The following is a 25517-nucleotide window of genomic DNA, read 5'->3' as shown; positions in this document are numbered from 1 at the left end:
TTTTAGGATTCTCAGGAATGTTTAAAGATTCTCATGTTTGGTTGCAAATTACACTAGGGAATCAGATGCCAGGGGAATCCTTAAACCCCTCTCAGTAGGAATGTGGATTCCCTTTAAAACATGTGGGAATCCAGATTCCCAAACTTAAAAGAAATTGTATTTTTTATAAATTGACAATTTTAACCATTTTTCCTTATCATTTAAGCAATTAAGATAAACTATAAAACAAATTATCAATATCTTCTCTCTTGTCTTTATCTTTTCCCGCCAAAACAACATAAACAGGATAAATAACTCTGCTAATAGTTATTTTTGTATTATTCTTGTCATTTTGAAATGTTAGATCACAGTTTTAATGAATATGTTACTAATTAATAGTTTATATAATGTTTTTTATCTATATATTTAGAGTAAGATATTTTTTTAAAGGACTAATTAATAGTTTATATATATTTTTTCATTATTTATTTAAAGGAAGATTTTTTTTTAATGGGCTTGGTACTTCACATTCAAATCTAAGGACAAAATGGAAAAAACAAATAATTCATTTAAGATTCCTGGGAATACACCAAACATTATCATCTCACATTCCTGGGAATCTCTCAATGAAACCAAACATAAGAATAGCTACATTCCTGGGAATCTAGATACCAGGAGTAATGTGGATTCCTCTATTTTCTTTTATCTCTCTTCAGTCTCTTGTTTACTTAATTTCTTAAGCCAAATCTAGACAAACTGGCTTGGAAAACCTCTATATGTGAATGTAGGGGTGGGCCAAAATGTTGAAGAAAAAAAAACTATCAATCTATTGCACAAAAATAATTAGGATAAATTATACCAACCTTTCTTGAGATTTCACAAAATATCACTTTGATACAAATGTTTTAAGAAATGACACTCTCATCCTTCAGGTTTCTATGAATGCAAAGGATAAATTCATACTCTCTAGCATCATTACTTCTCTAAAAAAATATTCTAGTTTTTAAAGTAATACTTTGAGAGGTTGTGGACTTATTTGTTACACTTATACAAACCTCTTCTAAAAAAAAATTTCTACAAACCTTAAGGGGTTAAGTGTCATTTTCTCGTTTGGGAGAAGTGCCATTTTGTGGATTAAGATGAAACTAGGTAGAATGATCGGAAGCCCAAATAATTAATTAAAAAGAAACTATCAATTTGTCATATAAATATTATTAGAATTAATATTTTTTTTCTTGTCCGTCCAAAAATTATGAGCTCCCCTTAGGAGAAGAAAATTTAGATGCCTTAAATTAAAATATTCCAGAAGTTAAGAGCATTCAAAGAAGAAAAAATCGTTAGCAAAGTGAGAATAAAGCTACAAATACATTATAAAGATAGTATAAATAGTTCATATACATAATTATCTTGTTCTGTTTTTAATATTTCACAATATTTTACACTTTTACACAAAATGGTGATTTCCATTGTTATTGATTCCGTTCCGTTCCGGCCGGAACGGTCGGAATTTTTCGTTCCGGTATGCAAACTGGTACCAAGATACCCATCGTTCCATCTCGGGCCAGATTTCGGGCCATTCCGGTCCATTCCGGCCAATTCCGGCTGAGATGTGAATTCCGGCCGGTACATGATTTGGCCTATGGAAAAAAAAAAAAAAAAAAATTATTTGATGGCTAATATTATGTTATAAATTTTGTTGGCTTATTAGTTATTAATTATTATGGGCTTATGTAATGAGTAATGACTTGTTATAAATCTTATTATTATTTGATGTTGTATTGAGGTTTAAGACATAAGAGTTAAGACTAAATGTTTTGTATTATTTGATATTTAGTTATTGTCTTCTAAATCTTCTTATTGTGTGATGTTAAATAGATATTGTATTGATGTTTAAGACTTAAGAGTTAAGACTAAATGATTTGTATTATTTGAAATTTAGTTATTTATTTATTAGAATTGACAATTTTATGTTTTACAAGAATATATATAATTTAATTTTTAGGAACCCGAAACACCTTAAAACGGTACGCCGAAATCGGCCGGTACCGAAATATTCCATTCCGCTGGACAAACCGAAACGGGGTCCGAAACGGTATTAATAACAATGGTGATTTCTATTTAGAAGGCATTATGCTGAAAAGTCCCGAAGAAAAATTAAAGAAAATTCCTTCTTATTGGTTAGTTTATTTCTTTTATACAGAATTCACATACTTTTTCTAAGTAAACAAAAACAAATTGTCATATAACTATGTCAATAATCTTGTAATTCAGTAATATTATTAAATTTTGCAATATGGAGAACTTTGGGTTCAAATCCTCTCCTCCACTTGTGTGTGTATGCGTGCATGCATGCTTAGTCTTACTTACACTACATTTTACCATTTTTCAAATAGAAAAATGAATCATAATCAAGTTACACTTGTTAAAACTAGTTCATAAAATTTTATTGACTTGTATTTTTAAAATTTCATCATTTGATTACATGTTATCTTTGTTCTTAACATATATGTCAAATTTTATGTGAATTTTATTTACTATCCAATCTATAAACTTATTTTTTTGTGTAATTTTAAAGTTCAAAAAACTTGAAATTTTAATAAGAAACTTGACATTTAAACACTATATAGATGAGATAGTTATTAATTTATAATCATTTCAATATTTTGTTAGCATGGTTGGCATTATAAAAAAAATATATAATCCAATAGTGATTTGCTAAAAAAAACATAATAAAAAATTTATCAAATAATATAGCATTGATAAAAATTTCATAATATGGAACATGAAGCTAGCTTTAAACATATAAAAAAAATTATTCCTTTTTTTTTTCTTTCTTAAAAAAAAAAAAATCTGATTTGGTCCATTAAAAATGGAAGGAAAGAATCCAAGGTGGACATACCCAGCCCACTTTAGTAATGGGCTTTTTCCAGCATCAAAAAACCAGCTTCCAGCCCAGAGGTCCAATGAATTTGACAGAAGTCCCAAAATGCCCTCACTTTTTTTTTTAAATCACAAGAACACCCTTTTCTTTTTTCATCCACTACAGCCAATTTTATTTCAAATTCCGCAAAAACCCAAATTAACATTAATAAAATTCCAACAACAGTAATGTTGCAGAGGGAGAAAGTTTGAAATTAAAAAAAAAGAAAAAAGAAAAAGAGTAGATGTGTGATAAATAAGGTGGGGTGACGTGGTTTTGTTTTGGTGTCTCAAATCTATTTAAAAACAGGAGGTAATGGGAGGGTTCTTAACGGGAGGTGAGTCGGTCCCGTTGTCCACACAAATAAAAATCTGACTCAAAAACATGCTCTGTTAAGCTCGCTTCAAAAACTATCCAAAAGGTACCCTCCTTTTTTTTTTTGTCTTTTAATACTTCTTTCTTTCTTTTTCATTTCGGTTTATCCCAACAAAAAAAAAAAAAATCGTTGATATGGTGAATTTTTGTGCATTTTGATAATGGGTATGAATGTATGATACTATGATGTCCTGTTTGAGTGTGTGTTGGTGGTGGGTTTGTTGTGTTCGTGTGTTTTTATCTAAAGTTTGTTGATTTTGCACATACCCATTTGACTTTAGCTGATTTTAGTTCATGTTAATGGTGTCTTGGTTTAGTTGGTGTATTGTTTTAGGAATTGGGGTTGTGGGTTTTGAGCATAAGCAGAAACTGGAGCTGAACCTGGTTGTGTAACATATGTGTCTGTGAAAGTAACTTCAAGAACCAATTTTTATCTCCTCTTGCAAAGTGGTTTTAGAATCAACTTGGTTCTCATTGTAAATGAACCTCCTTTTTGGCTTGCTGTCAGTGTCATTAGTTTAAAATGTCCAGAATGGTCTCTCCAAAGGATGAAATGTCCATGTATAGCTCCTTTTGTAGCATTGTTTTGAATTCACCTGTGTGAAATTCAGAGGCAAAGCCTAAGGACTGATTCTAGTTCCTCAATAGTGACTGAGATGCAAAAAAATATTTAACTGTCTGAATAATTGTCTTTCATTGTCCTTGTAGGCAAAATAGACTGGTTTTGATCCTCTATTTTAAAATAGTAGGGCTAACATGCTATTCATGATTGTATGCTGTGGTTGCAATGTAATGACATATCTTGATACTCTAACTTAACAAACAACAACTTTCTTGGTTGGACTTTATGATTCTATTAAAAGTTTTAAGTACCTTTTGTGATTTTCAAATTATTATTAAGTATATGCACAGGTTCCTCAATTCTATCTTTTTTGAGGTTCAATTATGAAGCTTAGGAGTTAAAACTTAGAAAAGTGAAACATTGGTGTGTGTTTAAAACTTGCTAGTTAATAAAATATTAGAGGAAATATATAACCAATGGAGAAAATATGATCATTTGAAATATGACGGTTGGAAAAATAATAAAGAGAGAATGAAGAAAGACTATTTAAATGGAATTGAGTAAAAATAGAGAATTTGATGCAGGTGTATGCGAAATGTGGATTAGCTAAAATAGTTATTTTTTTTTTTTTGCAAGAATTCAGCTAAAGATATATTGAGATTAATGTGAATTCTCAATCTGTACTCTTTCAAAGCTTGTTTTAGAAAGTTTCTGAGCAGATGTTTTATCTTGGTCTTAAGGATGGACTGTGGTTCTCTAAACTTTACACATAGCGCAATGGTCTTGTTGTGTGGTAAAGGAAAGTTTTTAACACCCAAAGTGGCACCATTAAGTGCTTCCTTCCAGAAGAATGCAGAACACCTGAAGCTTAGCCGACATCTGGGTCTTGGTTCACTTGATTCTTTCCAGGTATGCCTTGTTGAGAATTCATAGCTCAGTTTGTTGGTTGTGTAATGCACTTGATTGGAAAACAGTGATGAAAGCTCTCAATATTTTATTTGGGAAAATTGTGGAGTACTAGCCATCTAGCTTTAAGCCAATGTCATCATATGCAAGGTTCTAGGGACCCTCTATTTTTACACCTGTATTTCCATACTTGTACACTCAGGCATTGCATATTAGTCAGTTGTTGCAGTTTTTTGTTCTTGTAAGTGTACATATGTCAAACTTCCAATTACAATTAGGATGTTTGGCAAACACACAAGACCAAGTCAGTCTGGTTTTGAACCAATAAAAAAAATAGTTCGAGTTCAAGTCAATGAATTCTGGGAATCAGCATCTGCAAAAAAAAAAAAAAAAAAGGTGGGTGGGAAGGCAAGGGTGCCTACCAATCACCTCTCCAAGACCCACAAAAGTGGAAGCTTGGTGCACTAGATAAAACATTTTTTTTCTTTTTAAGTCAATGAGTTCTAGTGCAAACAACACCAAACTCACCTATAAAATTAATCTTGAGCTAGTTTCGGTTTGTATGTAGTGTACGTGTGGGTGGGGCTGAAACGCCCAGCGTCTGCATTTCAGCCCCAGGATTTTTTTTTTTTTTTTTTTTAGTGGACGCGCTATGGTCACTGTTCATTGGCCATGAACAGTGATTTTAGGCCAATGAACAGTAATTTTATGCGTGAACAGTGTTTTTTACACCTTAAAAAATTATTTTACTACAGTGTTTTTCAGTTTTCAGTTTCAATTTTCAGCTGTATCCAAACGGACCCGTAGTTTTTATAAACTATGGGATAACTGAGTTTTATTCTTTTTATATAAACATGTAAGCACCAAGATTGAATGCAAACATGACAAATTGATAACCAGTTCCATATTTTATAAAATTTGACAAACACAAAAAAACTAAAAACCAGTTATAATATTCTTGGCTAGCCAAGTTAATGGTCTTCCAAACCCCCAAATAAGTTGGCCATAGTCATGTATTCCAGTGTGTATAAAAGGCTAGATAAAAGAAGGAAAAAGTAAATAAAAAAGGAAAAGACTTGAATTAAATGAACTATTGTTTTGGGTGAACTTCCTAGTAATGGCCTTGAACAATAGCCCCAGCCACAGCTTGTACAATATGCAGTATTGTGCCATTGCTTCAAGTTATAAATATTTAGGGTCTACTGTAATAATCACTGAGATTTTCTGTTAAAGCTTTTTAAACAATCAATTCTGATTGTTAGCTTGTTTCTTGACAAGCCAAAATCAAGAATTAAGTGTCTCCAATTTCTGTATTGCAGCTTGAAAATGTAGCCCGCGCGAAACTCTCTTTGATTCCTATATAACTGTAACTCTTAAGGAACTTCCCATCTAATGTTTATGCTTCATGACTCTACTTTTATTCTTTTGCAGCATAGTAGCATTAAAATTAAACTCCCATTGAAGTATAGAAGTCCATCACTGAACTTGTGTCAATCATATCCATTGGTCATCAGGAGTGAAATTCCTCAAAATGCTGATTTTCCACGCTACTATTCAAAGAAGGAGAAAAAGCCATTTCCAGTACCCATTGTGGAGCTGAGGCGGGCTGCTAGAGAGAGGGTCAAGAAGATGAAAGGCCAGCCTAAACGACCTGCTCCACCACCAAAGAATGGCCTACTTGTCAAGAGGCTCATACCAGTTGCTTATGATGTGTTTAATGCGAGGATTACACTGATTAACAATCTCAAGAAACTCTTAAAGGTGGTTCGTGTGCATGCTTGCAGGTAATTCAATTCCTCTGCTAATATTTGACTCATGGAATGGGAAAAAATAAAATCAGCGTTTGTTAAGCACTGTGACAAATTTATTTGGTTATCCAAATCAATCTGTTAAACTGACCTGTTGCATGCATCTCATGAGATATTTCTATACTGCATGATGAATGCAGACATGTTGACTCAACAGCATATTGAAAAATAATTCAATCAGCTGATGTCCATGTGACAAAAATTTAGCTCTCTTCACTAGGTTGAATTTCAATTTTCTTTCATTGTATGTGATTTCTTTAGATAAGCTTCTTTTTTTCTTTTTTCTTTTTTTAATGTTTGCCCAGTGAGCATCTTTCTCTCCTTGAACAAATATTAGATGACTTTTATCTAAGACAAAAGATTATTGCTTGTCAAAAAATTGCTTGGAACTTAAACTGGGGTTGTTTTAGGCTAAATTTGAGTTTGTTACTTTTTTCACTTTGATCCATCTAGTTTCAAGTTTAGCAGTGTCAACATTGCTTGAAACTTAAATTGATTCTTCTTCCTTTTTTCCTTGTCTTTTTAAAGCTAAAATACGCATTGGTTCCTGTAAATTTGAGTTTGTTATCAATATGGTCCATGTAGTTCTAATTCCAGCAGCGTTAACTTCAAAGTTTTGGCTGAATTGATGTCTTGCCTTCCTGGTAAAGAGCAATCATCATGAAACTGATGTCATAGTTTCAAATCCTATAGTATCTATAAAGTACTCTTAAAAAAAAATTGAAGTTTTGGATTATTTTCAATTTAGTCCTTCTGTCTATCTCTGCTAATCATAGGAACATTAAATTTTATGTGATGTTGCAGGTGAGCATAAAACAAGGTCATTTCAAAACTTTTATTTAGAGGAAAAATAAAATAGATGAGAAAATAAATCAAATGAATCAAATAGAAAATACAATAGAGGGATTTTTTGGAAATCTTGTTGCAAACCTTGCAATCCTCTTCTCTTCATTGTGTTATTGTTCTTCGTGAACATTTCCTTTGTCTTCAACTTGTTCCTAAGGTTTGAATTGGTATGTTCTCTTTGTTTTTGTTGCTAGTGTTGCTTCTGTTGGCTCAGCAGATTTGAATTTGACCTTTGGCTTCCTCACCAATTTTAGGGACTATAGATGCAAGTGCAACTCAAATTCACTTCTACTAATTGAATCCATCCTAACCCATAAACTATTATTCCTCCAAGAACAAGTCTCAGCCCGATAATCAAAGTTCCCAAAAAAAACCTTGGAGGCAACTTTTGTTGACTAAGCTGCAAGTAACACAAATACCCTTATGATGGCATAGAATCAATACGGTTAGAGTTATGGTTAAGATTGAATGTATCATTTCTTAACAGCTTAAGCTTTTGAGATAATCAGATATTTAATATAATATCAAGGCAAAAGATTCTGAGTTCGATCTTTGTCTCCACTCTAATTTCCATTTAAAATATTAAAAATCCCACGTGTTGGGTCTCACTTATTAAGAGGGAGTTTAGGCCCATAGTTGGGAGGGAGTGTTAGAATTATGGTTAAATGATTAAATTCACCATTTTCTAATAGCTTAAGTTTTTGAGACAATTGACTATTGAACAAATAATATTCTAGTCGGATGAAATGGATCCTGATAGAGCTGGAACTTCATGACCAAAGCATGCAACTGCTTTGTTTTTGAGGGATTGGCAAAATCTTCTAGAGTTCAAAGTGAAGAAAACGGTATAGGAAGAAATTTCAAACTAAATTAATGTTTTCTGATTTCAACACCAGCAGTTGTTTACATGGTGAATAGATTGGGTGGATTACTACCAGAGACAATCCTTGGCTACATTGGTTTGCTGTGGCGTTGGTGACTCCATCGTGGACATGCTGCCTGAACCTAAGCCCCCTCCCAACTACCTTCTTGCTGTTTTTTCACATATTGAGAGAGAGAGAGAGAGAAGAAGATATTTTGAAACTATAAGAATTAAATTGACAGAAAATCCAAATTTAGAGGGACCAAAATATATTCAAACCTTTTTCTTTAATAAAATTCATTCAACCTGTTTTGTGAACAGTTTTGTGACTTTTTTGTGCAATGCAAATGTAGCTGCTGTAATGAAATTCACGTGGGGCCTGTTGGACATCCATTCAGATCTTGTAGAGGTCCAAATGCTGGCTTCCGCAAGGGTCTTCATGTGTGGACAAATGCAACTGTTGATGACATAGTCTTGGAAGTAGAAACCTACCACCTCTATGATCGCCTTGGAAAGCGTATTCCTCATCAGGAGAGATTCTCAATTCCTAGGATTCCAGCCGTAGTTGAGCTCTGCATCCAAGCTGGTGTCAATATTCCTGAATTTCCAACAAAAAGGAGAAGAAAGCCAATCATCCGCACTGGGAGAAAGGAGTTCGTTGATGCAGATGAAAGTGAACTACCAGATCCTGTCCCTGAAGTTCCTAAGACGCCATTATTAACAGAAATACCTGATTCAGAGATAGTAGCCCCATCTGATGAAGTCGACATTGCTTTGATTGCTGAGGAAACACTACAAGCATGGGAAAAGATGAGGGGAGGAGCCAGCAGGTTGATGAAGAAGTACCTGGTAAGGGTTTGTGGGTATTGCCCAGAGGTACATGTTGGTCCTAGTGGGCACAAGGCACAGAACTGTGGGGCTCACAAGCACCAGCAGCGGAATGGGCAGCATGGTTGGCAGGCGGCAGTGCTAAATGACTTGATACCACCAAGATATGTGTGGCATGTTCCTGATGTAAATGGACCGCCATTGCAAAGAGAGCTTAGGAACTTCTATGGCCAAGCACCTGCTGTAGTCGAAATATGCACACAAGCTGGCGCTGTTGTGCCAGATGAGTACAAATCAACAATGAGGTTGGATGTGGGGATCCCCTCGGATCTTAGAGAAGCTGAACTGGTAGTTTAAGGTGATTTTGTTTCTTTCTTCAGTTTCTTTTTGCCCCTACACCTCCTCTTTCAAATACAATATAGCGTATGTAGAATATTGAGATTGAATACAGTGTGGAAACTTGGAAAGCTCAATCTGGTGGTGGTCAGCAATAAGAACTATGCCACACAATTGCCTTTCATCAGGACAGGGAGATTCTGCGATTACAGAGTTACTCTGATCATGCCACTGAGATTATATTAATAGTTGGAATATCCGAAAAGACCTGGACCCATGAATAACTATTGCGGCTGCATCAGCAGCAGCTTCGAGACGACTGCATTTGCAAAGATATTGGTGTTCACCATATTAATGCAGATTAATCACAGTTGCTACTTGTTTCTACAGAACACTGAGGACACAGAATTGCAACAGCAAGAAGATGAGTACAGCATCGGCTTGATACCAAAATTGTTATAAAACAGATTGTGACATATTTACTATATATGTAGGATGATCATTTTAATCTGCTATCTTACCATTAATTGTAGCCAAGGTTTTGTGTATCCTTAAAATGTGGTCACAAAAGCAATCGTCTGATTATTGACAGTGTTGGCACCAAAATTATTATCAGACAAATTGTAGATAGATTTTGATCTTCTATTTTGTTATGCTTAATTGGATGACCGTTCTAACTCTTTCTCAAATAAAAATAAATAAATAATAGATTTCTTTTTTGAATAACAAATAAATAAATAAATTTTGAATAATAAATAATAGATTTTTATCTTCTATTTTGCCCAATGTAAAATAGCGGTTGTAAGGAAATCAAAGCTACACAGTGATTCTATCGCTGTATAGAAAAAGTCATAGGAAACTTTTTTTTTTTTTTTTTGAAGTGAACGAAACACTTGACACCTTGGGGCCATTTGGTAATGTATTTTTAAAAAATACATATGAGTGAAAAGGTGTGTAAATACATGTAATATTGTTTAAAAACTAATAAGTGTTGCTTAAACTATCATACTAAATGACCTCATATGACCTTAACAAGGTGGGATCAATATTTTTCACAGCTTGCTACCAAAGTTTTGTTTTGATTAGAGCAAACATTGCTTTAATTGTGTATCAATCGTAATAAGCAACATTTACAAATACATACATACATATGTATATATAAAAGGTTTACAAATTGATAAACAATGAATAGAATTGATAAATTTCAACAATAGAATTAACTAATGAATTTTTTGTTATATTGGAGATACATTAGTTTGTGAAAGTTCATGTAATAAAATTTGTAGGACAAGACTTCCCTCCTATGGATAAGAGCATAGAATGAGACACAGAACTAACATATGTTCGTATCGTGTCCCTTCTCACCACGCAAATCATTAGAGAGAGTCAAACTCAAATTTGTAGTCTCTCAAACATGAGTGATTTTAGAACCACAAATTATTTCACATTTTTTTTGTCATAATTCTGATGTAGTAGATGATAAATAATTAGTTTATCACTTATACATGAATCTACAATTTGTTTTTACCAATCACATTCTGTCACATCATAATTATGACAAAAAAATTGCGTAATAGTTTGTGTTACTACATTTTTCCCCCCGTAACATCACTCCTAAAAATAATGAAGTTGTGGAAGTCAACCACCACATGTCAAACTAAGAACTCTTCAAACTCTACGTGCTCCAAATGTCCATCAAATATACACTTTCGCCTCCTATTTCTTTCATCACCCTCATGTCCCCTTCTCTCTCCAGCCTAAAACTTTCATAACCACGTAAAAAAACACACAAAACACAGTTTTACAGAAAGAGAGACAACATAGAGGAAGAGTAATAGAAAGCCTTAGCAGGAGCAGAAGAAGTGAAAGCAATGGCAGACCAGGGAGTGAAGCAGCCATCACCAGGGCAGCATTCCACTAAGATACTTCACCAGCGCAGTAATGTGCCCTTCCGTCCTATGAGCATGGCCATTGGTGGCTTAGCCATCGCTGCCACTCTTGGTTTCTTTGTCTTATACTCCAAGAAGAAGCCTGAAGCCTCTGCACTTGATGTTGCCAAAGTTGCCACTGGAATTTCCCATCCAGAAATCACCAGCCCACGCCACTAGATATCATTGCCAACTTGATTCATGCCTCAATTAAATTCTAGACATCTTCCTTTTTTTTTTTCTTGTGATTGCTATCATCTTTGCTTTCTTTTTTCTTGTTTATGTTTTAAGATGTATGATTTTCTTTTATTTTCTTTCGTTGTATTGACTTAAGATGCAGTGCAAATAAAATATCCATTGCATATTATACTTAAGTCTCATAAATTATATCAGAATTTTTCTTATTTAAATTGAGTTCAGGGTTCTAAAATTTGATTTGAAGAAATGTCTATAGTATGTGAACTTGATCAAATTCAAGAAAACATTGTGGGCAAGACATCGAATGGTTTTTCCCACATTGGTAATCCATAAGATAACGACATGACATGATATCGAGTTTGACATATATGGTTAGATCTTGGAAATACATTTGTAAATTATGCAAGTTTTTTTTTTTTTTTTTTTTTGAGTTGGTAAATTATGCAAGTTAATATGTTGAATTCAACCAACTTTTTTAAAAATTATTATCTGTAAAAAGGGATAATAATTTTTATTGAAAATTATGTTGTATGACGACGCTTCTTCCAGCCATTTTTCATAAGTGATATAATTTTTTTTTTTTTTTTGATATGCAAAGAGATAGATATTTATTAAAAAATTTGCATTACAAATACAATTATTGATGTAGCGTGATTGGTGGAAAATAAAAATAATGTTAATGATAGGCTAAAGTAAAAGTGATTTTAATCATAACTTATTATCTTCGCAAATTATGAAAAAATGTTAGTGAAAAATTATATCTCCAGCATTGCTTATTATATTTCAGGTGAGCCTTGCTAGCTAGATTGTGGGCAACATTGTTGTTCCTTCCTTCACAGATAATTAGATATCAGTTTCTAAAGCTCTTCCTAATTGATTGTTATTGACAAGGTGCGAGTCCAAAAAACAAAAACAAAAAAAACCCACCAGGACAATTGAGGAAGCTCTCTCTAATTGGTCGTTATAAATTAGATGTGACTCCGAAAATGTCACATTTGGTAGAGTGGATTTTAGGAATGATGAAAAAAAAAAAAAAAAAAAATTAAGAAAGAAAACTTTTTGGAGAGTATTTAGTTAGAAGGAAAAAGTAAAATGTTGGTTGGGGTTAAGTCTTTTCTCCCCGGACACACCAAAAAGTTCTCCAAAATTAGGAGAAAACTGAGTAGGAGGAGTTCTTTTCTTTTCTATTTCCTGGACGCTGCCTCTTCCTTCTTCTTATCTTCTTTTTTGTTCTTTTCTTTCTTTTTTTCTTTTTTCTTTGATTTCCTGGGCAGGCTTCTCCTGTACGTTGCACTTCTTCTCTCTTTTTTTTCTTTTTTTTTTCCTTTTTTTTTTTGTTTAGACGTGATTTTTTTTTTCCTAGACATGATTTTTAATTTTTAATAAATTTGGGTGATTGTATTTTTTGTTTGTCACGTTTTTGTTTTAATTGGGCATCATTTTTTAACAAGTGTATATGAGTAAATTTATACAAACTCACTTTTTTCATCCATCTACTTTTTCACTCCCAATCAAACAAAAATAAAAGAAATTAAAATCTTTTTTATCCTCCCATTTTTCCACCTCCAACCAAATGGATCCTAAGTAAGCTCCCCCTGATTGGTCATTATCAACAAGGTGTGAATTCAAAAAGGTCCCTAAAAATCATACCAAGATAATTTTCTTTTTTTCCAAGAGAAATTTGAATTAAATATGATTTCATTCCATCATCTTATCATGTTTGTCAAACCCTGGAATATATATGCATAATTACTTTTTTGTGTCATCACCAAATAAATAGATGACAGTATTTACCACCTTATAATTTCTTGTATTCCTTAAATTACTAATCCATGTTTCCATGTAATTCTTTGGTACAATGTACCAATTGAGTTCTAAGTTTAATTCACAATAGTTAGTGTGCAATAAAAGCACTGCTAATGGTGAACTCAATGAAGACGATACTTTCCATTTCACTAGAAAGTTACACTCAAAGTTGATTTGCAATAAAAAATAGTAATATTTATTCAAAATCAAGAAATTGATTCATTTTAAATGGAAAGCATCAATTTCTAACATAAATATGGAAGCGATGTTACACTAATCACCTTTAAAAAAAAAAAAAAATTTTAAAGTTGGAAGCAATATTACACCAATCACAACTATCACCTCAGCAATTTGTTAAACTATATATATATAATTTTGTAAAATGCTCTCGTATTAAAATTGGTAATAAATCAAAACTAATCACCTTATCAACTTGGTTTTGTTAATAATTTAAAAAAAAATTGTAAGATGTGTTTATATTAATATTGGTAGTACATCAGAACTAACCACCTCAACAACTTGTTATTGTTAAGAATTTTTTTTTTTAGTTTAAAAATCTTTTTGTATTAATATGTTGATAGTAAAATAAGAACTAACCCCTTAACAATAACTTGGTAAATAAATAATAAATAAATTGGCACCTCCCCATGCACAAAGTGCTTAGGGTTCTAAGGGAAAAAGGGTTCGAGCTGTGACATTAGCAACATGTTATAATTATCTCTAAAAAAAAAAATTGTAAAATATTTTTGTACTAACTGCAAAAGTAAATTATAAATTGGATAGAATGGCCCATGCAGGTCTCGAACCTGCGACCTTCGCGTTATTAGCACGACGCTCTAACCAGCTGAGCTAATAGGCCAGTTGTTGTTGTTCAATGCATACAGTGCATACTTTTCTCTATTCAATTCCTGAGTCGACAGCATTCGGATCTAACCCTGCAAAGTTAATCCATTTATCTGCTTCATCGTCGGTCTTCTTGATTTATCTTTCTCAAAATTTTATCATATTCCCAAATTGCCCTTTGAAATGGCAGCAATTTACAGCCTCTACATCATCAACAAATCAGGTGGCTTGATTTTCTACAAGGTAAATGTTTATGTATTTTTGTATATAATTTTCAGTTTGTTTCCCGAGAAAGTTTCTTTTTTTTTTGTTTTTTTTTTTTGTTTTATATACACAAACATTTACCTTATATGAAACTGAAAATGTGGAGATGATAGAAAACTGAATGGGGTTGTATATGCTATGTTTGGTGGCTGAGAATATGTGGGAAAAACAAAACAAGCCAAATGGAATTTGGGGACTGAGAAAGACTTGGCTTTTTCACTTGTAGGACTTTGCAACTCGAAATCTAACAGATGGGTATGTTGTACATTTCATTTTTTTTTCGATTTACCATGGAAAAAAAAAAAAAAACAGTGTTAGTAATTTGCATATTCGAAATGTTTAGCTTTATTTTTTTTAAGAAAAATAGAAAATTTGGATCATGGGTCTGATGAATGAGTGGCTATTTATTTCCTTTCCCGGATAAATTCCGATTTTCCAATAGAATTACACTTGTAAAGAGTTACACTAGTTGTAGATTGATCCTGTTTATATATGTCAAGGCATAATAAGCCTCGTGGAGTACCTCTTTCTCAAACTTATATTAGTTTCTTGATCATTGTACTTTTAAAGCTTTAGATGTGATAAACATCTAGCATAAATCCAGTGTACCTGGTGTTCTTTATTTTTATAATAAAACTTGTTACTTGTGTGTGTGTGTATGTGTGTGAAGGTATAAAAATATACAAAATCTTTCTTTTTTCCCCCCTTTTTTTTCCTGGGGCATAATAGGATCCTGGATCGGTAGTACTAATGGATATTTCCTGGAAATTTGTTTTATTTTTCATAGAAAAGAGTGGATATTGTTAATTGGAAATAGGGATTGTCTGATGAAATCTGTGTGTGTGTTTGACAATTAGGATTATGGGTCTGCTGGAAGGATGGACACAAATGATAGCTTGCGGGTTGCGAGTTTATGGCACTCGATGCACGCAATCTCTCAGCAGTTATCACCAGTTGCAGGTTGTTCGGGCATTGAGCTTCTCGAAGCCGATACGTTTGATCTCCATTGCTTCCAATCACTCACTGGTACATTTCGATATTAACTTATCACCCTTGAACATGTGAAAAAAAATTATGACTTGGATACAACAAGCTAAGCATAGTTATTGCTAATCTGTATGTTGTTAATCTAATGAGCCTCAACCAATCGTTGCATATCAGTGTTATGTTTTTGTTACTCATACAATTTTGTATTAAGCATAGCAATTTTAAGGTTGTACCCTTCCTTTGGGGCCACAACTTACTGATCTAAACAAAAAAAGGATGTAATTTTGAGAGTGTCAAGATATGAAAAATATTTTATAATTGTGCATATAAAAGCTAAAAGACTTATTTGTACCTAGATGTTGCATACCTGGTAAGCCTCCATGGATGTGGACTGGTACGTTTTGACATTGATAGTCATGAATTTATGTCAAGCATTGCCGCCATTTTTATGATTATAATGAAATGAAACTAAATTGTATAGAGAAATTTATGCTCTGACATGCTAGAATATAAAGATTTTAGTTAGCAACCTTTATATTGCAAGTTGATATCAAATATTTATGACAATATGGTGGCTCTTTGTTTATTTATCCCATGGTCTGTGAAATCAGTTCATTATGGATCTCCTTTCAAGTATTGAGGGAAAATTGGAGTGTTGATGATATTTTAGAACAAGGGAGATTTGAGTTTCCTACTGTTTACTTTTTCACTAATGAGATCACCTCTTATGATGCCGGTGGATTAAGAGCCACTTTTGAGCATGATAAAACTTTTAGGAGTTGCCCATACCCAAAAAAGGATAGATTGCACTAAGACCCTCTTTATCTTCTTTTTTTCCCAGCTAATTTGGTATGGTAACTCTGTACCAAATAGGTCCCTTCTGTCAATGTTCTGTCCTTTTTCTAACAGAGAGAACATGTGGGTCTCACATATGCCTAATCTTTTGGCTCCAAATCATGAAAAAGGCAGGAAACATAGAGAAACCATCCCAAATGCCAAAATCAGATTTGCTGTGAAGGAAAAAAACAAAATCGCATGAAACAAATGTGAAGCAATGAAGAATAGGCAGAGGATGAATAAGAAAGTGAAGAATTTGATGAAGCTAGACCCATAGAGTATACAGTTAAACTAAAAACAGGTATACAATTCCACACCACCTTCTTTTTAAAAAAAATTTAAAAACACCTTGTTCGAAAATTTGAATAAATAGCATTTTTCTTCACTATTTGCAGGGTTAAACAAACTCAAACACCTTCTTATTTCTTTCCTTCTTATCAGCTAGAAATCTCTTCCACACTTTACTCTAATCCATCCAGAATTCCCACATATCTCTGTACAAGAAACAAAAAACAAAAGCAAAAACAAAACCCAAACAAATTCTGGAGGTTCCACAGCTCCTAACCTAGATAAGTCGACAATTTTGATTCACATACCTGAAATCTTGAGGGTTCCTCACAATCATGGATTACCAAAAAAATAAATAAATTCAAAGGGTCATGGCCTCTCACAGACAATGTGAGCGTTATTCTAAAAAGCATTCTTGTACGATGAAGAAGGAAGAGGTGTCAGTACAATCTTCAAAGCTGTCAGTGATTCCCCACTAACCAAACTGATAATAAAAGTTCATTTTTAAAAAAATTAAAAAAAGATTGAGAAAATAGAGAACATGCCTTGAGAATGGGATTCAAAAAAGGGCTGGTGTCAATTTCACTGGCAATAATTTCAATGAAGATCTAGCTTCATTCGTTTCTTCACTCTTTCTTTGTTCTTCATTTCTTCACTTTTGTTTCATGAGGTTTTTTTTCTTCACGGCAGACCTGATTTTTGCATTTTGGATGGTTTTCTCTATGCTCCCCCCCGGGCCCTTTTTCACAATTTGGCGCCAAAAGACCAGGCACACATAAAACCAATGTGTTCCCCAAATGGATGGAGTATTGACATAAGGGGCCTATTTGATAAAGTATCAAAGTTGACTGTACAAAATTGGCCGAAAAGAGAGAGAGGAGGGTGTTAGTGCAACAACATGAAAGTTCGGGGGTCTTAGTGCAATTTTCCATATCAAAGAGAGCTCTTTTACCCCATGCTCTACTTCACTTATAATGATGCTTTTCCACCAATCATTTTTTGTAGATGGTACTTATGTAATTTTTCTTAAATTGTTGGCTACCGAGTAAACTGTTGTTATGTGATTATGTCTACAATTTCGTTTGTTCTATTCATATTTGTTAACAGGGTAAGATGCATGATATGAGGTCCACTTCATAACTTCTAAATTTTAATTTTGGTCAAATTTTGATTGCTATAGCATTCATAAATTTTTTACTGTAACAACCTATTAGTTAGATATTATCCATATAATTTGAAATTGACCAATAATAATATTTACTTTATTGAAGATTTGTCATCTGCTTCAATGTTGGTATGCTTTGCTCTTGCATTTATATGGGGCTTTTGTGTCTGCTATGTGAGCTTCGTGATATTAAGTTGAAATGCTCTTTCATGAGCATAGGAGTATGATTGGGTTTTTCTACAATGTACTATACTCTTTGGAAGTGAAATTTAACCTGAGTTTCTCTTAAATAATGAGCATGTATTTGATGTTTTCTCTGGAAATTTTTGACTTTAAAAGAATAATTGCTTCTTTGGCAGGGACAAAGTTCTTTGTGGTCTGTGAGCCTGGGACACAGCAGATGGAAGCTCTCTTGAAAGTCATCTATGAATTGTACACAGATTATGTGTTGAAGAATCCCTTCTATGAGATAGAGATGCCTATACGGTGTGAGCTTTTTGATTTCAACCTTTCACAGACAGTACAGAAGGATTGTGTCGCCTTGCTGGGCCGATGATATTCTCTGCAATTTGGATCTGATTTGATTTTCTTTTGATCTGTTACCTTTGAATGTATATTTTCAGAGCAATCTTATCTTCTAGTTTGTGTAAGATAACTATATATTTGATTTGTGTCACACTCTGATGTTAATTTATGCAAATTACTAAGCATTTGTGGGATGACATATTCAATAATGGAGAGATTTTCTTTGTATTTGGAGTATGCAAAAATCATATTGTTAAAATTGATTAAACTTGTGGACTCTGTGTCATGGCCTTGCTCAGTATTGACTGAGCTCTATTGATGAAACTCAAACCCATGCCCATTAGAGAAAAATAGAAAGAGAGACAACATGTCATAGAGGAAGTGTAAAAGAGAGAAAGCTATAGACAATGACCAAAATATGGGGGGAGATAACACCTTGGGCAGCGCAATGAGAATGATGTAATTATGATATATTAATTACCTATTTTTATCATCATTATTTAACATAGAACTTATGCACTGTTTGTTTTATTGATGAAATTTTTATAAAAAATGAGTTATTTTTTAAAAAACATTTCTATAAAATTATCTCACTTTTTTATATTCGGTACCTTAAATAAGTTAAAAAACAATTTTTTAACTTTTTTTATTTAGCTTACTGTGAAATAGAGTTATTTTTCAACAAAAAATAATATAAAACAATTTCTAAAAATAAGTTATACTTCCTATTTTGACTAAGATAATTTTCTTTTGACTTATTTCTTCTAATACTATCAAAATTGAAAATACAAAAAACTATCTTTACACAAAATTTTTTATCAAAACAAACAGAACTTTAATACATTCAACACAAAATACCAACATGGCAAGACACAAAATGCCAACATGACAAGTGGCCTAACAATAATGGACTTGACTCAACAGGACTATAGTCTTTAGGTTCGAGTGTTTCCCGTTAGAGAGCGCGGATCAACTAATTATGAGGCCTATAAAGCGAAAACTTTAAATGACACCTTTTATTTTATTTATTATATTTAAATATTAATTAAATAATATTTATTTAATTAATAATATTTTCATTATTATCTTCTAAATATTTTTAATAGATTTCTTGTACATTGTTTTAGTTCCACCCTTTTTTTTTGTTTCTTTGTTTAATATTAATAAATTCAATTTTTTTTTAATTATTAAAAAAAGTTATTGTGGGTTGTAGTTAGCTCACTCAAATCCCAAAAAAAAAAAAAAATGATTAAAAAAAAGGGGCGGTGCGTTGGTGAAGAAGAAGACACAGTAGAGAGTAACCCTAGTCAGTCCTACAGCCAACTCATTCACACCCAAACAGAAAAGGCAGAGAATTTTTTGATTGACAGAGAGAGAGAGAGAGAGATTTTTTATTTTTTTATTTTCTATCTATGGAAGTCGTTTCCCACTCTTCCACTACGATACTACACCGTTTTGGTACGCACCTTCTCTCTCTCTCTCTCTCTCACACACTTACACTTTGTGTGTAACTGAACTGAATTGAATTGCTCTCTCTCTATCGTTCTTGTTGCTTCAAATTTCAGGTTACAAGGATTCGAGGTTTTCCACTGCTTCATCTTTATTGCCGGTAATTTTACGCTTTACCCTTAGCCTATGTTTGCTTGCTCAGAAAAAAAGAAAAAAAAAAAAAAGAATATTGGGATGTGACTGAAATTGTCAGTGTTAGCGGAAGTTGACTCTATTGGATTTCTTCATTTTCTCACTAACCAAGCATAATATTAGGTTTTCTTGATAGGAAATAAGCTTTCAATTGTTAGTTGCTTTAATATGAATTGCTTTTTAGTTAGTTACTTATGAAAGAAAAAAAATTATTGAAATGCTTTTTTTAGAGATTTTGGTTAATTGAGAAGTTCTGCTCTAGAATGATTATGTAGGATCTTTAGGAATTCGGCACTAAATTATTAGATTTCTTGATGAGATCTTGAAGCCTTCATTGATTGGTAATGAAAAAGATTGGATTTTGAATATGTTTTGATGGCTGTTTGGTGTTAAAACAGTGAATGGAACAAGAAACAAAGAATGTTAAACACTACCCTCTTAAAAATAAACTGCTAGATATCAATGTTGTTGAGTATAATAAAGCCTTTATATAGTAGGCTATTACTAAACCGTTTCATAGAAGGACTAGAACTGGAACTGGGGGAAGAAACGCTTGAAGCATTGTGGGATGTGAGACGACTATTTTAGACCTTAAACTGTTGTTTTTCAAATTTTTGTTTGAGTCCGGATTACTTTCATTTCAAACCTATTAGATTTGATTGATCATTGTGATTTTAGAGTTTAATCGTGTGTGCGCCTATAGTACACGTCGCCTTCTTTAATAAAATTCGCTATCCAAAAAAATTATCTAGCGACTTTGAGAAATGGAAATTTTCCTCTGCCTTTGATGCTATTGTTATTTTCTGTGAAATTTTTTTTATGATTTCGTTGCTTTTGATCCTTCTTTCAGCAATCGTGCACTTACAGAGGACTTAATCCCCATTGCTTTCCACATAAACGGGCAGTTTTGAGAAATTCAACTAACTGTGAGTAATGTATCTCTATCATATAAGCACACTATAAATATGCTTTGTGCCCAAATAAATGATTAATGTCTTGCAGCATATTTTAATTGTTTAAGATTAAGTTGAAAGTTTACTATTGGTGATGTGGGTGATTATCCATTTCTTGCTTAACCACCTGGATCATGAAATTAGTTCTTGGACTAGAAATCAGTGATATTATCAAAAATTTCCCTTGATATAGTTGAGTGGCTTAAAAGGACCCACATAGCTGACCTCAATTAGTCAGGGTTAAGGATTAATTGAGTTGAGTGATATTAAAAATTATAGTAATGGGTTGTAGAAATAATGACGTGTGGTTTATGTTCTCATTCGTATGTTGTGTGGATGCACTTCCAAGAACTGCCATTTTAGAAAATGTAGCCCCAAGCCCACAATTGTCCTCCCTATTTGTTCCCCTTACAAACTACCCTTCTTTGTCACCTGAACAGCAGATTAAAATGTCCTTTTTGTTACTTATTCCTGATTCCCTGCTTTCTGTACATTTGCAGGTGGTGGAAATAATCAATGTTGGTCCCAATCCTTGCCAAAAAATGTCTTGAAATTATCTTTTGTTTTTTATTTTTATTTTTTTGGCTTTAAGTATGACCACATAAAAAGTTGCTCAAATTATTGATATATCCTCATGATTTTATAGACAATGTATCAAACTGCTTGTCATTCCTTCTTTTAGTTGATCCCTCATCTAGTGGCCTTAATCTTTTAAACTTCTTGACTCTGCTCTTTTTCTTTAACAGCTGCTCAAAATAGGTATTCATGTGTTCCAAGGAAGGATGACTGTGTATCATGGAACTATTTTAAGCCAAAAGAAGAGTTGAATAGAACTTATTCTAATAATAAAATCTGCAATCAAAATAGATTATCCAGATACATAGTTGTAAGATCTGAACTTGCTGAAACAGGGTACCCTGATGCCAGCTACCCATTATCAGGTTTTTCTTTTCTGCCTTTTTCAGACACTCTCCATCTTCATATTCAAGCTTATAGCCTAATCAATTTCCTTTTAAAATCTCTGAAGTGCAGAACATAAGTTGAGCTCAAAAGTTAGAGGAATATGTTTTTATGTTGTCACTGCTTTCACTGCCATCTTTCTGTTTCTGCTGATGCTGGTGGTACATCCATTTGTACTCTTTTTTGATCGATACCAAAGAAAAGCTCAGTATTTCATTGCCAAAATTTGGGCAACTTTAACTGTCACTCCATTTATAAAAATTAAGTATGAGGGATTGGAGAATCTGCCTCCTCCTGATATTCCTGCTGTATATGTTTCCAACCACCAGAGCTTTTTAGACATCTATACTCTTCTCACTCTTGGAAGGAGCTTTAAGTTTATCAGCAAGACTTCAATTTTCCTCTATCCCATTATTGGGTGGGCCATGTTTTTGTTGGGTGTCATCCCTTTGAAGCGCATGGACAGCAGAAGCCAGTTGGTAGTTCCTTTACTCTTTCACATTGTTTCTCATTGCAGTTGTCTTCATTTGGCATGTCTAGGTTAGATGGAAATGTACCACAACTGTTTTATCTTAATTTTTTTTTTCATCTGGGTAAACTTAGTCTTGCTTGAAACTATAGATTTGAATTTTGGGATTTTTCTCATATAGGACTGCCTTAAGCGATGCATGGATCTTACAAAGAAGGGGGCCTCTGTATTTTTCTTCCCTGAGGGAACACGGAGTAAAGATGGAAAATTGGGTGCTTTCAAGGTGAGTTCACATCAGGAATCTTTTGGGGCTGATTTGATATGGTCATTTAGGGAAACGAGAACCGGAAACTCACCTGCAGTGTCTAGTTGCTGAGGATCATGAACAAAAAGGAAGAAAAAAAATTGATTCTTTCATTTTCTCTACAACCAAAATAGAGGAAAGGCTAGAGTCCTATCATATTTATAACGCATGTGTACTTTGACGTGCTTTAGTACTTTTTCTTGCTGCATATAAAAAAGTCACCCCCATGGCGGTTCAAAGTTGAAGTGAACAATTTCTAGATAATTTCAATTTATTCAGTAATTATTTCCTATTTGGCTCCAGTCTGCCCCTCCCCTCTCAATTTGCATTACTTTCAATTTTTTTATAAAAACTATGCTTGAGGGGAGATTCAGGAGTTCTATTAGAACCCTATTGTTTTCTCTGAAATTTATTGTTTTTTTTTTTTTTTATGGTGATATGTAGAAAGGTGCATTCAGTGTTGCGGCAAAAACCAAAGTGCCAGTAGTGCCTATTACCCTTAAGGGAACTGGCAAAATCATGCCTGCAGGAATGGAGGGCATCTTAAATTTAGGTTCTGTGGAAGTTGTTATTCATAAGCCTATAGAAGGAAGTGATCCAGAAGAACTATGCAATAAGGCTAGAAAAACAATTGCAGATGAGCTCAATCACCAATGACAAGATATCTGCAACAAGTTCTGTTTGATGTACACAGCATGATACTTAATCCTTTAATGTGGATTGAAGAAATTTATAGTGGAAGGTATAAATCACTTGTCCTTGCTCTTTTTCTTTTTTTTCTTCTTATCTTTCATTCTTTCCGAGTCACTGTGTCAGTATGTGAAAAGTAAGGCGACTTTTATTGCCAATTAATATGATTGTCGCACTCTGGGTTGCAATCTGTTATCTTGTACGTATTTAGACTTATAGCTTTCTTTTGTAAAGACTTCTGTAATCAAATTGAGAGTATCGAAGTTTTCATCTCTTACCAAAACAAACATTTTCTCAGCTTTATAGATTGGTCCTTCTTGTTTCCTGAAGTTTACTTCCCAATCAATGCACAATTCTTTTAATATAGGTACTCAATATGTTCCTTGATTCTTGTAATTTTTGTACTTGACGCCTTGTACACTTCCTGTGTACTCGGGTGTCCCTTTTTTGATATCAATAAAACTTATTACTTATCCAAAAAAAAATATAGGTACTCAATATGGGTGATGCCGTTTCTCATTTTTGCAGGCTGTGTAATTCTGAAGCAGTGTCATTTGACTCTGGTTTGAACTGCTTGTGGCTGTAACTTGTAATAGCTCTTAGCTTTGCCTGTCAATTAAGGCATTTTGAGGTAGTTTTGGGAGATGTTTGATACAATTGTTGAGCTCATAACATTAGTTCAGGAATTTTGAGCTGGTTTTCAGAGCTATCAGATACATTTCTTGAAGGTTGGGTGGTCTTTCTGCAGTGTCAATGGCTACAGTCTGCAATAACCTATGTAATGACTTTCATTACATGGTCAGTCACATCCACTCACAAAATTGGTAGACAGGCCATATATCACTAACAAATTTGTCGTCGTGCCTGAACTGTATTAGGCATTGTTTTTCATGTAGTGAATGATTATCTCAATAGAATTACAGATGCCTGAACATTTTGCCTTTCTGGCCCCATTCTGTGCGCTTGCTGATAGTCCATTTTGACTCTTTTAACTTATTGCATGATTCCTCATCATATTGCTGAGGACACATTATTTAACAATTCTGTTTTCCAAGTAAAGAAATACAAATTTTTAAAACTATCCTCAACTAGTAAATAAAAAAAGTATTGACTTTTTAATTTAAATAAAAGATATAATAATTAAATAAAAAAGATCGATATTTTATTGTAAGGAGTATTATATTTTGACATCAACATGATATAGAAACAAAAAAATTTCATAACTTGATTGATGGAGTTATTGAATGATTGAATGATTGAATGAAAGGTCATGTTTTTTTTGAATGAAAGGTCATGTGGAGGATGAAGAACATGTGAATGTGATTATTCAAAGATAAGAAAGAATATATCATTTTCAGTTCAGACGATGCAAGATGTGGAAAAAAAGAAGGTAGAAATGTATGTGTTGTGAACGCAAGTTGTGCCTGCACCAAATATGGAATATAGATAGGATATCCATCTCGGAGAGGATGATGGATTGGACAGCTGGGAGATGGGGTCAGTAAACCATGTCTTGTGTGTGTCACGGACCTCACGGTTGTCTTCCTTTTTATCTCTGATAATAAAAATAATAAAAAATAAAAATGCCAAATACTATTTTAGTCCTCAAATTTTATCAAAATTTTATTTCTCATCTCTATATTTTACAAAGTTAGTTTCTCACCCCTCAATTATTGAAAAGTTCTCTTTTTTTCTATAAACTATTAAAAATATTTTACTCTATCCTTTTAAACTTTACCATAAGTTTAATTTTCATTCCAAAACTATTAAAAAAAATGTTCTCTTTTCATCATATTTTTTTTAAACTATTAAAAAAATTACAAATTTTAAGAAAAAATATAACATTTTTAAAGTTTAGAGATGGAAAACAAACTTTTAGTAAAGTTTAAAAATTAAATTAGTATTTTACCCGGTCTGTATATATGTGTGTGTGTGAACAATGAAATCAAGTGAAATAATGAATAAGTCACTAATTCAATTTCAACTTTCAACCCATTGACCAATTCGTGAATAGAACTTAAGTTTAACTACTTAAGTTTTCTTCATTGACCTGGTCACTTATTATCGAGTTGGGAAAAATCCTGGCATATATATATCATATATGTGTGTGTGTTCATGATCAATTGATTGGTTATGGGTCCAAACTCAAGTCAAGAAAGAAACTGACATATTTGTTATTTATAAATTAGGCTTGGAGTGTAGAAGAAGAAATCTTCTTACTCCCCCATGGAAAAAAA

The 25517-nt window shown here is 33.0% G+C and overlaps 3 protein-coding genes and 1 non-coding gene across 9 annotated transcripts; 3 read left to right on the top strand and 1 right to left on the bottom strand.

Moving 5' to 3' along the window:
• The first annotated feature begins 3168 nt into the window (after window positions 1-3168).
• Window positions 3169-10013, top strand: LOC142621703 (APO protein 2, chloroplastic). 3 transcript variants are annotated; one of them, XM_075795043.1, is made up of 4 exons: window positions 3169-3320; window positions 4577-4745; window positions 6174-6526; window positions 8612-10013. In XM_075795043.1, the coding sequence occupies exons 2-4, from the start codon at window positions 4578-4580 to the stop codon at window positions 9441-9443; spliced, it is 1353 nt and encodes a 450-aa protein (XP_075651158.1). In that variant the 5' UTR covers window positions 3169-3320; window position 4577; the 3' UTR covers window positions 9444-10013. The 3 variants fall into 3 exon arrangements, with proteins under 3 accessions (XP_075651158.1, XP_075651160.1, XP_075651159.1); XM_075795045.1 differs by having other exon boundaries at window positions 3203-3320; window positions 4480-4745; XM_075795044.1 differs by having other exon boundaries at window positions 3219-3320; window positions 4473-4745.
• Window positions 10014-14139: 4126 nt separating this feature from the next.
• TRNAI-AAU (transfer RNA isoleucine (anticodon AAU)) lies at window positions 14140-14213 on the bottom strand. The gene has a single exon. It is a non-coding gene; the product is annotated as a tRNA-Ile (tRNA).
• Window positions 14214-14239: 26 nt separating this feature from the next.
• Window positions 14240-18491, top strand: LOC142623297 (uncharacterized). 2 transcript variants are annotated; one of them, XM_075796693.1, is made up of 3 exons: window positions 14240-14440; window positions 15319-15487; window positions 18098-18491. In XM_075796693.1, the coding sequence occupies exons 1-3, from the start codon at window positions 14381-14383 to the stop codon at window positions 18292-18294; spliced, it is 426 nt and encodes a 141-aa protein (XP_075652808.1). In that variant the 5' UTR covers window positions 14240-14380; the 3' UTR covers window positions 18295-18491. The 2 variants fall into 2 exon arrangements, with proteins under 2 accessions (XP_075652808.1, XP_075652815.1); XM_075796700.1 differs by having other exon boundaries at window positions 14338-14716.
• A 1014-nt stretch (window positions 18492-19505) lies between these two features.
• Window positions 19506-24233, top strand: LOC142638068 (1-acyl-sn-glycerol-3-phosphate acyltransferase BAT2, chloroplastic-like). Of its 3 annotated transcripts, none has more exons than XM_075812064.1 (9): window positions 19506-19721; window positions 19829-19872; window positions 20755-20830; window positions 21358-21375; window positions 21604-21798; window positions 21890-22296; window positions 22468-22569; window positions 23035-23332; window positions 23809-24233. In XM_075812064.1, exons 1-8 carry the CDS (start codon window positions 19676-19678, stop codon window positions 23245-23247), a joined length of 1101 nt encoding a protein of 366 aa, XP_075668179.1. In that variant the 5' UTR covers window positions 19506-19675; the 3' UTR covers window positions 23248-23332; window positions 23809-24233. The 3 variants fall into 3 exon arrangements, with proteins under 3 accessions (XP_075668179.1, XP_075668185.1, XP_075668194.1); XM_075812070.1 differs by lacking the exon at window positions 23809-24233 and adding an exon at window positions 23579-23802; XM_075812079.1 differs by lacking the exon at window positions 21358-21375.
• Window positions 24234-25517: the final 1284 nt, after the last annotated feature.

The sequence above is a fragment of the Castanea sativa genome, chromosome 1 (genome assembly GCF_040712315.1).
Source record: "Castanea sativa cultivar Marrone di Chiusa Pesio chromosome 1, ASM4071231v1".
Taxonomy (NCBI): Eukaryota; Viridiplantae; Streptophyta; class Magnoliopsida; order Fagales; family Fagaceae; genus Castanea; species Castanea sativa.
The sequence above is the reverse complement of the archived record's forward strand: the minus strand, read 5'-3'. Positions and strand labels throughout refer to the sequence as shown.